Source organism: Trachemys scripta, chromosome 1 (genome assembly GCF_013100865.1).
Source record: "Trachemys scripta elegans isolate TJP31775 chromosome 1, CAS_Tse_1.0, whole genome shotgun sequence".
NCBI classification, from domain to species: Eukaryota; Metazoa; Chordata; order Testudines; family Emydidae; genus Trachemys; species Trachemys scripta.
In genome coordinates this window covers 139,083,373-139,094,341 of record NC_048298.1, presented here as the reverse complement: position 1 = coordinate 139,094,341, position 10,969 = coordinate 139,083,373, and the positions used below count along the sequence as shown (strand labels likewise).

Sequence of the window (10,969 nt, the reverse complement as noted above, 5' to 3'; positions counted from 1 at the left end):
CAGAGTGTGAGTAGGGCCCTACCAAATTCACGGCCATGAAAAATGCATCATGAACCATGAAATCTGGTCTGCCCCCGTGAAATCTGGTCTTTTGTGTGCTTTTACCCCATACTATACAGATTTCATGGAGGAGACCAGTGTTTCTAAAACTGGGGGTCCTGACCCAAAAGGGATTTGCAGGGGGGTTGCAAGATTATTTTAGGAGGGGGTGCGATATTGCCACCCTTACTTCTGCACTGACTTCAGAGCTGGGTGGCCTGAGAGTGGCAGCTGCTGGCTGGGTGCCCAGCTCTGAAAGCAGCGCCCCGCCAGCAGCAGCGCAGAAGTCAGGGTGGTAATACCATACCATGCCACCCTGACTTCTGCACTGCTGCCTTCAGAGTTGGGCAGCCGGAGAGTGGCGGCTGCTGACTGAGGGTCCAGCTCTACAGGCAGCAGCACAGAAGTAAGGGTGGAAATATCATACCATGCCATCCTTCCTTTTGTGCTGCTGCTGACAGCGGCTCTGCCTTCAGAGCTGGGATCCCGGCCAGCAGCTGAAGTAAGAGTAGCAGTACCGCACTCCCCCTATAATAACCTTGCGAGCCCCCTCCCCACGACTCCTTTTTGGGTCAGAATTCCTACAATTACAACACCGTAAAATTTCAGGTTTAAATATCTGAAATCACGAAATTTATGATTTTTAAAATCCAATGACCATAAAATTGACCAAAATGGACCGTGAATTTAGTAGGGCCCTATGTCTGAGGCAGCAACTGGAGTGGCAGCGGAGGTGGAGGGATGGCTGTTTGAGAATGGGGAAGAGGAGCAGGCTTGTATTAAGAGAGGAAGTACCGGAAAACAAAGAGAAGTTAAGAAGGGAGGGGATCATGAGAATGGAGGCAAAGGAAGTGAACAGCCAGGAGCGGATGGGGCCAATTAAGTAGGAGGAGAACTTAGAAGTGGAGAACCTTCAAGGAAGCACAGAGTCTGGATCAAAGGAACAGAGAGAACTGTGGGGGAAGAGGTAGTAGAATTTGGCAGATCTTGTTGATCAGCACAGGCAAGTAATCCTGCACAGAGAAGTTGCCGGAGCAAACTGGGTTTGTGGCACAATTCCTAGGTGACAGATGGACTATGGGGGCTGGGGCTTAAGAGGCACATTGAACAGTGACCAGAACAGACTGAATCAGTCCAGTCCCCTGAACAGCAGAACGCAAGAGTCACAGCTTGTGTAACAGGAACATTAGGGCTGTGAAATAGTGTACATTAGAGATCATGGAAATAGCACCTTGGACGCTGGTACTAGCTGCACTCTGGTAGTGTCTGGACAGTCACTGACACTGAGCAGGGATGGATTCAACCTGAATGTTTCCCAGTTGATGCTTGTAAACAGGGCCAGCTTTAAGCCAATTCAGCCGATTCGGCTGAATTGGGCCCCGCGCCTAAGAGGGCCCCGCAGCTGTCCACTCCGCCCCCAGCTCACTTCCCCCTCCTCCCCTCTCCTGAATGCTCCGCCCCCTGTTCCTCCCCCTCCCCTGCTTCCCGTGAATCAGATGTTCGCGGGAAGTCTGAAAAGGGGCAGGCGGCGGCAGCAACAGGTAAGGGGGGGGCGCGAGGAGGGCTCCTGGGAGGCGCGGCGCGGCCCAGTCTGGCCCTGGCCGAGCGGCCCCGGTGGCTCTGGCTCCAGCCTGGCATGGGACAGCGGCCCCAGTTCTGGCCGAGCACCCCCAGCACGGCCCCACGGCTCCGACCCCGGCCGAGCACCCCCGGCCCCAGCTTGGGCCCTGGGGCGCCAGCCCAGCCCCAGCCCGAACACCTCTGGCTCAGGCCCCGGCGGCTCTGGCTCAGGCCCTGGGGCGACGGCCCCGGCCCCAGCCGAGCAGAGCCGGCCGAGCACCCCCGTCCCTGCTCGGGCCCCACAGCTCCGGCCCCGGCCGAGCACCCCCGGCCCAGCTCGGGCCCTGGGGCGCTGGCCCGAGCGGCCCCGGCCTGAGCCCCTCGTGCCCCGGCGGCTCTGGCTCGGGTCCCAGCACGCCGACTCGGCCCCAGGCCGAGCGACTCCGGCCTGGCCCCGGCCCTGGCGGCTCTGGCTCAGGCCCCGGGGCACCGGCCCTGGCCCTAGCCGAGCGGTGCCGGCCGAGCACCCCCAGCCCGGCTCGGGCCCCACGGCTCCAGCCCCGGCCGAGAACCCCCGGCCCTAGCTGAGCACCCCCGGCCCGGCTCAGGCCCTGGCCCGAGCGGCCCCAGCCCGAGCCCCTCAGTCCCCGGTGGCTCTGGCTCGGGCCCCGGTGCGCCGGCTCGGCCCCGGGCCGAGCAACTCCGGCCTGGCCCCGGCCCCAGCGGCTCCGGCCCGGACCCAAACCCCACGACCCCAGCCCGAGCGGGGCCCGATTCCTGGGGGCGGGGCTTGCCGGTGGCAAGCCCCACCCCCAGGAATCGGGCCCCGCTCTTGCTAAGGCCGGCCCTGCTTGTAAACATGGTGGATTCAAAGCAGGGGTGCTGGAACAATTTGTGTACTGGGGGTGCTGAGAGCCACTGAATCAAATTGTAAACACTGTATATAATGGAAACCACTTCAAGTCAGGGGTGTAGCAACACTCCCCGCACCCCTAGTTCCAGCACCTATGGTTCAAAATGATTCCCAGGAGCTGGTTCCATGGAAAAGCTTAACTGACAAGAGATCAAAAATGTCAATGCTGGATCCACAGATGCTGTTCAGATAGCACGGTACAGCCACAGCATGGCCCGCCTGGGTCAACACTTAGCACAGCACTGCCACAACCCCAGCACAGGGCAGCCACAGTGCCAGCACGACCTGGCCAGGCTAGCGCCTCTCATCTGGAGCTGCTGGTCTCCGCAGAGCAGGCCATTTCTGGCAGGAGTTCTGGAACAGCTTTTATAGTGGGGGTGCTGAGAGCCATTGAACCAAACTGTAAACCCTGTATATGATGGGAACACTTCAAGCCAGTGGTGCAGCAGCGCCTATGATTGCTGGTGCTCCTTCAGCCACGCTAGGCTGCAACCCCCTGCGCAGATCAGCAAGTCGTTCCCGCCAAAGCCCCCCACCCCCATGCCTCCTTTACAGCACTATGATCACATCACAGCCACACACTGGCCCTGCCCTAGTTCCTAGCCTCGCTCCTGCCTTCTCCCCCCGTCCGTGTACTCAAACGACCCCACCCCTTCATGCAAAATCATGCACCACCTCCTCCTACCAAGCGGCAGCCAAACAACTTCCGGCTCCTGCCAATTTCCTGGGAACTCTCAGCCACGGGGACTTGTCAATCACCAAGTGTTGCCATGGCAGCAGATCCTGGCAAGAGTCCCCACCTATCTCCTGGATTTCCATAGCAGCAGTAAACAAACCTTCATTCTCCCTGCAGGTCCCAGGCTTCTGGAGCAGCTCAGCGCCGGGGTCAGTCCCCCCCCCAAAAAAACTGGGGGCAGGTTTGGGTGCCCCAGTGCCAGTCTGGACCCAGATCCAGGGCACCCACTGGCATTGGTGGATGGGATAGGAGGCTTCTCCCCTCTAGTCACCAGGCCCCCTTTGCCCCAGCTGATGCCCCATCCCCACCTGGTGGAGATTTCTCAGGGCCCTTTGTGTGCATGAAGGTAGTGGGTTCTCAGCAGGACTGGGGTCTGCATCAGTGTGACTGGGAGCCTCTGCAGACTGAACTCCTCTCTCCCCTCAAAGGTGGCCCCCAGCGCAGACCAAGGCACAGCAGCTGGGGGCATGGGTGTAGGTAAGGCAAAGTTTTCCTCACTGCTGGCAGGCCAGGGTTACACACAGGCCCCCAGGGGCTGCTGGTCAGGGCTCTCTGGCCAGAATTAAATTCTCTTCTAATGGGGCTTTTTCTAGTCTCTGAAGATGTCGGATGAGGAATTTGATGATGACTACAGTGCCAACGAACGAGAAAAGCAGGGAGAGGAGGGGGAGGAAGAGAAGGAGCCAACAGAGGAGGAGGAGGAGGAGGTAAGGAAGGACATGGAGAGAAGGACTCTGAGCATGAGGAGAGGGAATCTGTAGGGGGACATGGCTGGGATTAGGGGTGAGCTGAGAGACTGACCCTGCCTTATTTTTGTGAGATGTTATCTCTAAGTCTCTCTTTCTCTGACTGTTTGTTTCTGTCTCTCTCCATTCCTCCCCTCACCACTTTAGAGCTTGTCTCCCCACCTTCTTACAGAAGAGATCATGAAGGAAGGCCTCTCCCTCTTGTGTAAAACAGGCAATGGCTTGGCTCATGCCTATGTAAAACTAGAGGCAAAGGAAAAGTGAGTGTGGTAACATGCACAATCAAATCCTTCTTCCCCCCCACCCAGTGGCAACAGGGCAGAAGCCAACTCCCTTCCTGCAGCACCCTTTCTAGGTGAATGGGAGGAGGTTGGGGAAAAAATTCTGGAATGATGATTAATGGTGAAATGGATTGCAGTGCCTAGTGGTGTGGCTTCTTTCTGTATGGGTTTCCATGGTTGATGGGGCATCCCACTCAATATTCTGAACAGATCATATTATGAGTTACCTCTGACTGTACTCTAGGATGATGGGAAGGGATATGGGCTTTGGGGCTGTCACTTTGTTAGTGTCCCTCCTCCCTCCCTGTGTCTGCTTCTCCCCCAATATCTACATAGGCCTGTTCCTGCTCTCCCAAGTCAAAGCTGGCACCAGGAGATGACTGGCCAACTGGAGTTCAGCTTGTTGGTCCAGCAAAGCATTTCTACGGCCCTGTCTCTCTGGTTGGACTCCCAGGTTGCAGCTGGCAGGACATCATGCCCTGGTGGAGACCTCACCACAGTTAGCCAGCCCTAAGTTACCTCTGAGATACCCCATTCCAGATCACTTTGATCAGTAGAGTCAGGTAGATGCCCAGATACATTGTTGAGAACACCAATATCAACGTCCAGGTAGATACAATAACTGGGTAGATATGACAGATGGATAGTTAGATGGACGCTCCAGGAAATGCTCTCAGCAGCTCTCCCCTTGTGAACAGTGGGGAGGCTTAGATGACATCCCCCAGAGCTATGCCCTTTGCACTGATTCCTGGGGCTGTTCAAGTGACTTCACCACCCCAAACTCAGCAGCCACCTGAATTATCCTCTTCCTCACCCACCAGTTGCCAGTAATCCATGGACCCATAAGTGTCATGGGGGGAGGACACTATTGGGAGACTTTGGAACTTACATCCCTGTGAACGGAGCCCCCACCCTGGCCATGTCCACCAGGTACTAGAGAGACCTTCCTGTCTTTCATTAATCAGGAGCAGCCCTTGCTGTTTTGCTGGCCAGGGTGGAAAATGTTTTCTGCACCCTATGCCTGAGCGGCCCTGCAAAAAAAAAAAAAGGGTAGCCAATCAGGAGAGATTGGGGGCCCTGGAAGTTGGAACCCAGGTCAACCGCCCTGCTCGCCTGCCCCTAGAACCGGCGCCGTCACTAATTATGCATTCCAGCCTCCTAGCCCTGCAGCCTTGTCCTTCCCCATCTCCCTCTTTTCCCCACCCAGCCCTCAAAGCTAAGACCACTATCTGATGGACTTATCTCTTCACAACCTCTCTGGGTTTCCTCCCCTCAGTTTCTGCCTGCTCCTGACAGCTCCTTCTCCATTCCTGGGAGCGGTCTCCACCCAGAGGTCCCTCAGGGCTCTGTTTCCAACCCCTCTGCTCACTCCACCATCTGCCTTCTCCCTCCTTCTCATGTCCAGAGAAGCTTCTCCAGACCAGATGTAGGTAGGCAGCAGAGGAGGGAACTGGCTCCCCAACAGTGAGGAGGGGCAGAGTGGAGGCCAGCTCTGGGAGGAGAGGGATGGGAGGAAGAAATCTGGATGTTTGTTTCACATGCTCATCCTGTGGCAGGGACCTGACAGATATCAGCCTTCTCCAGAACTACATTCACTTGCGTTATGTGGACTTGTCAGAGAACCAGTTGCGAGATCTGTCTCCTCTGGGCAGCCTCATCCACCTTCTGTGGCTGAAGGTGGATGGGAATCGGCTGATCAGCGCCCGTCTCCCAGAGCTGCCCTACCTTCAGATTGCCAGCTTCGCCCACAACCGCATCAAGGACACAGAGGGCATTACCCACCCACGTCTGGGCAGCCTCAACCTTAAAGGTGAGGTGGGTGTGTACTAGGCCTCACCACAAAGAAGTGCTCCTTGCTGTGTGCTGGGAAGGGAACGCTGGAAGGATTAACCCTTTTGCTGCTTCCTTCTCTGTCACTCAGGGAATGAAATCCAGGTGATATCGGGTCTGGATCCAGGGAAGCTAACAAACCTGCACACGGTGGAGCTGCGAGGAAACAAGCTAGAAACCACCACAGGGCTGCACCTGCCCAAGCTCAAGAACCTTTACCTGGTAAGAGCACCTTACCTCAGGGGCATTATGCTGCAGAGAGTGGTGTGAGACTCCATTGGGGTGTCCATGAGCCAGTGTGGTGGTAGGCCAGCACTGTGCAGCCTTGTCAGCCTGAGAGACTAACATGTTTCAAAAAGGTTAGGGGATCACAATCAATTCTTTGGGGCAGATTCTGTGATCTATTGTGTTCCCAACATGCTCAGTCAGTGGCTCTCAGCTTCTCCTTTTTAACCTATCCCCTTTGCTGCACTGGGTATCAGTGTAAGGGAGAATAGCATCTTGTGCCGAGCAAGTCAAGCTCCTATCCTGCACACTCTGGGGCTCCCACAGCAGGCAATGGAACAACCAGAGTTACTCTCTTCTCTCTGTGATGCAGCAGGCAGCCTGCAGGGAAGTTGCTGAGCAACTGTAGCAGATAAAGCACTGCAGGTGCTCAGAGACCTCCCAGCTAGACCTGCTTCTGCGGTTGCAGGGGATGTAACTTCCTTTAGCTCCTCTGTGACCCTCACTCCCGTCCCTGTTTTTCATTAGTTGTACCCCTGGAACTACTTGAGATCTGGGTCTGGCAGCTCCTCCCCTTAGGTTGGGGGAAGGGAGGGACCTTTAGATGTGGGTGGGCTTGTGCCCATCCGCTCTAAGGGTACGTCCAGACTACCCGCCGGATCAATCTATCAGGGATCGATATATCGCATCTCATCTAGACGCGATATATCAATCCCCAAATGCGCTCCCATTGACTCCGGAACTCCACCAGGGTGAGTGGTGGTAGCAGAGTCGACGGGGGAGCCTTAGCTGTCGATCCCGCACCCTGAGGACGGGAGGTAAGTCGAAATAAGATACACAACTTCAGTTACAGGAATAGCGTAGCTGAAGTCGACGTATCTTACATCGACACCCCCTCCCCCCAGTGTAGACCAGCCCCTAGATTCTCAACAGGAGCAAGGTATGTTACCCACTCTGGATACCTGCACTCCCATCCTTTTTTTTCCCCTTTGTCGTCTCTGGAATCATTTGAGCTTTGGGTCCAGTAGTTCCCCCCCTTAAGCTGGGGGTGGGGCTTTATATGTGGGCAGGTTTGCACCCACCCATGCCCCTAATCTTCAATAGGTGCAGAATATGAGGTGTGAGGCAGGTAGGGAGATGATGCTGTCTTCCTTCTCCCTGACAGGGCTGATTCCAACCCCAGTTTTGAAAGTGTTGTGCAGGTTTTCTTTGAGACTGAGGACTGATAGGTCAGAGAAAGAACTTGTCAGCACTTGAAAGGATTGGAACAGCTAAAGCTAGAGCAGCCAGGAGGAGAAGCTATTCCTAACTTAGTCCTAAGTAATATTCAGTGACAGGAGCTAGCCACTAAGTAATAGTGACTACAATAAAATTAGGTTCAACATCCAAGGGGCAGGTAGGGTAACAAAAAGTGATACAGTGAGTGACCCTAAGCTTTATAAAGGGAGATTTCAGTAAAATCAGATTAGTCAAAAAGACCCTAAATTAAAAGTAAAAGAAGTAAAGTCCTTAGATTTGACAAGGATTCTACCTAAGAAAACTATGGATGGAGGAGGCGATGGCGTAGGAAGGAGGGTTTTAAGTTTATTAGGAACTGGGAACCTTTTAGGAAAGGAGGAGCCCATATAGGAAGAATGGGCTCTATCTAAACCAAAAGGGAACCAGATTGCTGGCATGTAAAATTAAAATCCTTGAGAGGATTTTGTAAAGTAATGACTGGGAGAAAGCCGACGGAGGCAGAGGAGCAAACAGTTTGGGCAGAGACACCTCTTAGAGATGAGTTTATTAAAGGGGACTCAATATCCTAGTAAAGAGGATAGGAAGAAGTTGGTGAAGTTCAGGTAGGAGCTAGTGAGGAACAATCAAACGCAAAAGAGTTCCATTTAAATATAACACATGAAGAAAAGCAGCTGAATATTGACAAAATGTACAAGTGCTTATGTAACCTTTGGGTGTGCTAGAGTTCACTTCATTACCCTTCTTCAGTGCCTAAAAAAACCTCAACTCCCATAGAAGAGTAGCTGGAGACCCAGAGTTCAGTATATAAGGGTTTTCAGCAAGGATTGCACAGGGTCAACCTCTCCATATTCACGCCCCGAAAGGAACTAAAGAAATGAATTTCATTAAATAACTTTATTCTTTGTTTATCATAAGATTTTATAATCTAATTTTTACAACGTGACATGGCTATTTTATAATCCACAGACATTACCTTCACAGTTATACATAAGCATACATAAAGAAAACAAATTAAAATCTGAACAGGGTCAGTCCTCACAGAAATACAGTGAGAAGAAACTGAAAGTTCCCAAAAGCTTAGGTTTTGTACACCTAAGTCTCAGTTAGAGTCTTTGATCACCAAATCTAGACAGTCTGCTGAGTCTAAAACTGGGGTGGGCAAACTACGTTTTAAGCTGGCCCTTGAGCGGCACCACGTGGCTCGGCCCCACTCTGGCCGGGGCACTGGGTCAGGAGCCACAGCAGGCGGCTCCTGGAAGCCACGGTATGGCCCCGCTCCAGCTCCTACGCTCCAATGGGAGCTGCAGGGGCGGTGCCTGCGGATGGGGCAGCATGCAGAGCCACCTGGCCGCACCTCTGCGTAGGAGCCAGAGAAGGGACATGCCACTGCTTCTGGGAGCCACTTGAGGTAAGCACCACTTGGAGCCTGCACCCCATGCCCCAACCCCCAGCCCTGATCCCCCTCCTGCTCTCCAAACCCCTCAATCCCAGCCCTGATCCCCCTCCTGCACCCCAAACCTCTCATCCCAAACCCCACCCCAGAGCCTGCACCCCCAGCCGGAACCTGCACCCCTTCCCGCACCCCTGATCCCCCTCCCACCCTCCAAACCCCTCAGTCCCAGTCCAGAGCACCCTCCTACACCCCAAACTCCTCATCCCCTGCCCCACCCCAGAGCCCACACCCCAACCCCAATTTTGTGAGCATTCGTGGCCTGCCATACAATTTCTATTCCCAGATGTGGCCCTCGAGCCAAAAAGTTTGCCCACCCCGGTCTAAAACAACATCTTCCCTCCGCTTGCTTGTACGGATCTTCAGTTGGAATCCATGCAGACTCTTCCTCCACTGAAATCACTGCTAGCCAGTCAGCTAACTGATTAACCAACCACTCAGTTAAGTGTATAGATTTAAAGAAACCCTGTTACAAGAAAATACAAAACTTAGAATAGCAAAATAGAAATGACTCTTTCCCCATTACTACATTTAAAGAAAAGTTGTGACTCAGACTAGCTAGAACAGCTTGGCTAAAATCAAAACAACATTCAAAGCATACAATTAAAATAGTTATTTTTTCCTCCCAATTTCCCCTTGCTATATTAGCATTACCCAGGCTTCCCTGTTAGAGGGTTAACAATAGCACTAACCTGCTCCAAAATGCTTCAGAGTTAGGGACAACCGCCTGCTATCTGCTCCCAGGCTCAACTTCTCCCAACTCACACAGGGCACATGGCCCTTTGTAAAGAAGCTGCCCGGACTGCTTGCCCTCATGGAGTCTGACTCCAGCAACAGGGAATCTATTGAAGCAGACCCAAAACTACCACACCTAATTCCAGAAGCTTCTGGATGTGGAGTGCTTAATCTGCCTAGCAACAATGACCCAGACACAGCTCAGTCCTACCTCCCCTCATTGGGTCTCCTAAAGAGAAATCTCCCTATTAGACACATGGGTTACACTTATACACAGATGCTAGAAGTCTAAATACTAAAATGAGTGAACTAGAGTGCCTGGCATTAAATGAGGACATTGATATAATAGGCATCACAGAAACATGGTGAAATGAAGATAATCAATGGGACACAGTAATATCAGGGTACAAAATACATAGGAACAACAGAGTAGGTTGTGCTGGTGGGGGAGTGGCTAGGGTTACTATACGTCTGGATTTTCCCAGACATGTCCGGCTTTTTGGTCCTCAAATCCCCGTCCGGGAGGAATTTCCAAAAAGCAGGACATGTCCGAGAAAATAGGGATGCATGGTAAGGCGACCACCTCCTCCACGGGCTCCAACTTTCCCAGCTCCCGCCGCTCTCCCCAGCGCAGCAGCAGCCGAAGCCCGGGAGGAGGCGGCTGCGAGCTCAGATGCCACCGCCGGCCGGCGCCGCTCAGCCAGAACCAGGGCCCGAGCCGGGCTGGAGCCGCTGGGACCGGGGCTGGGGGTGCTCGGCCACCGGCCGCCGGCGGGCCAGAGCCACTCGGCCAGAACCGGGGCCCGAGCTGAGCCGGGCCGGAGCCTCTGGAACTGGGGCTGGGGGTGCTCGGCCGCCGGCCGGCGCCACTCGGCCAGGGCCAGGCCGGGCCGGAGCGACCGGGTCTGGAGGTGCTCTGCCGCCGGCCGACGCCGCTCGGCCAGGGCCGGAACCGGGCCGGAGCCGCTCAGCCAGGGCCAGGCCCAGTGCCCAAGCCGAGCTGGAGTCGCTAGGGCCGGGGCTGCCGGGGCCAGAGCCTCTTGGCCGGCCACCGGAGGGAGCCGCTCAGCCGGACTGGGACGCGCCTCCTCACGTCCCCCCCCGCCGCCCCAGCTTACCTGCTGCCTGCCTGCCTGTTTCAGGCTTCCTGCAAACATTTGATTCGCGGGAAGCAGGGGAGGGGGAGGAGCAGGGGGGTGGAGCGTTCAGGGGAGG

The 10,969-nt window shown here is 54.7% G+C and overlaps 1 protein-coding gene across 4 annotated transcripts in view; it reads left to right on the top strand.

The window, feature by feature from the left end:
- The first annotated feature begins 3,221 nt into the window (after window positions 1-3,221).
- Window positions 3,222-10,969, top strand: part of LRRC23 (leucine rich repeat containing 23) — a 28,301-nt gene continuing 20,553 nt past the window's right edge. The window contains exons 1-5 of one of the 4 annotated variants that reach the window (XM_034787164.1): window positions 3,222-3,397; window positions 3,842-3,955; window positions 4,142-4,254; window positions 5,832-6,085; window positions 6,197-6,327. In XM_034787164.1, coding sequence (XP_034643055.1) covers window positions 3,851-3,955; window positions 4,142-4,254; window positions 5,832-6,085; window positions 6,197-6,327 — 603 coding nt within the window. In that variant the 5' untranslated portion in view covers window positions 3,222-3,397; window positions 3,842-3,850. Of the gene's footprint in view, window positions 3,398-3,442; window positions 3,726-3,841; window positions 3,956-4,141; window positions 4,255-5,831; window positions 6,086-6,196; window positions 6,328-10,969 lie in introns of those variants that run through there. The other 3 variants (XM_034787168.1, XM_034787169.1, XM_034787171.1) reach the window with 3 other exon arrangements.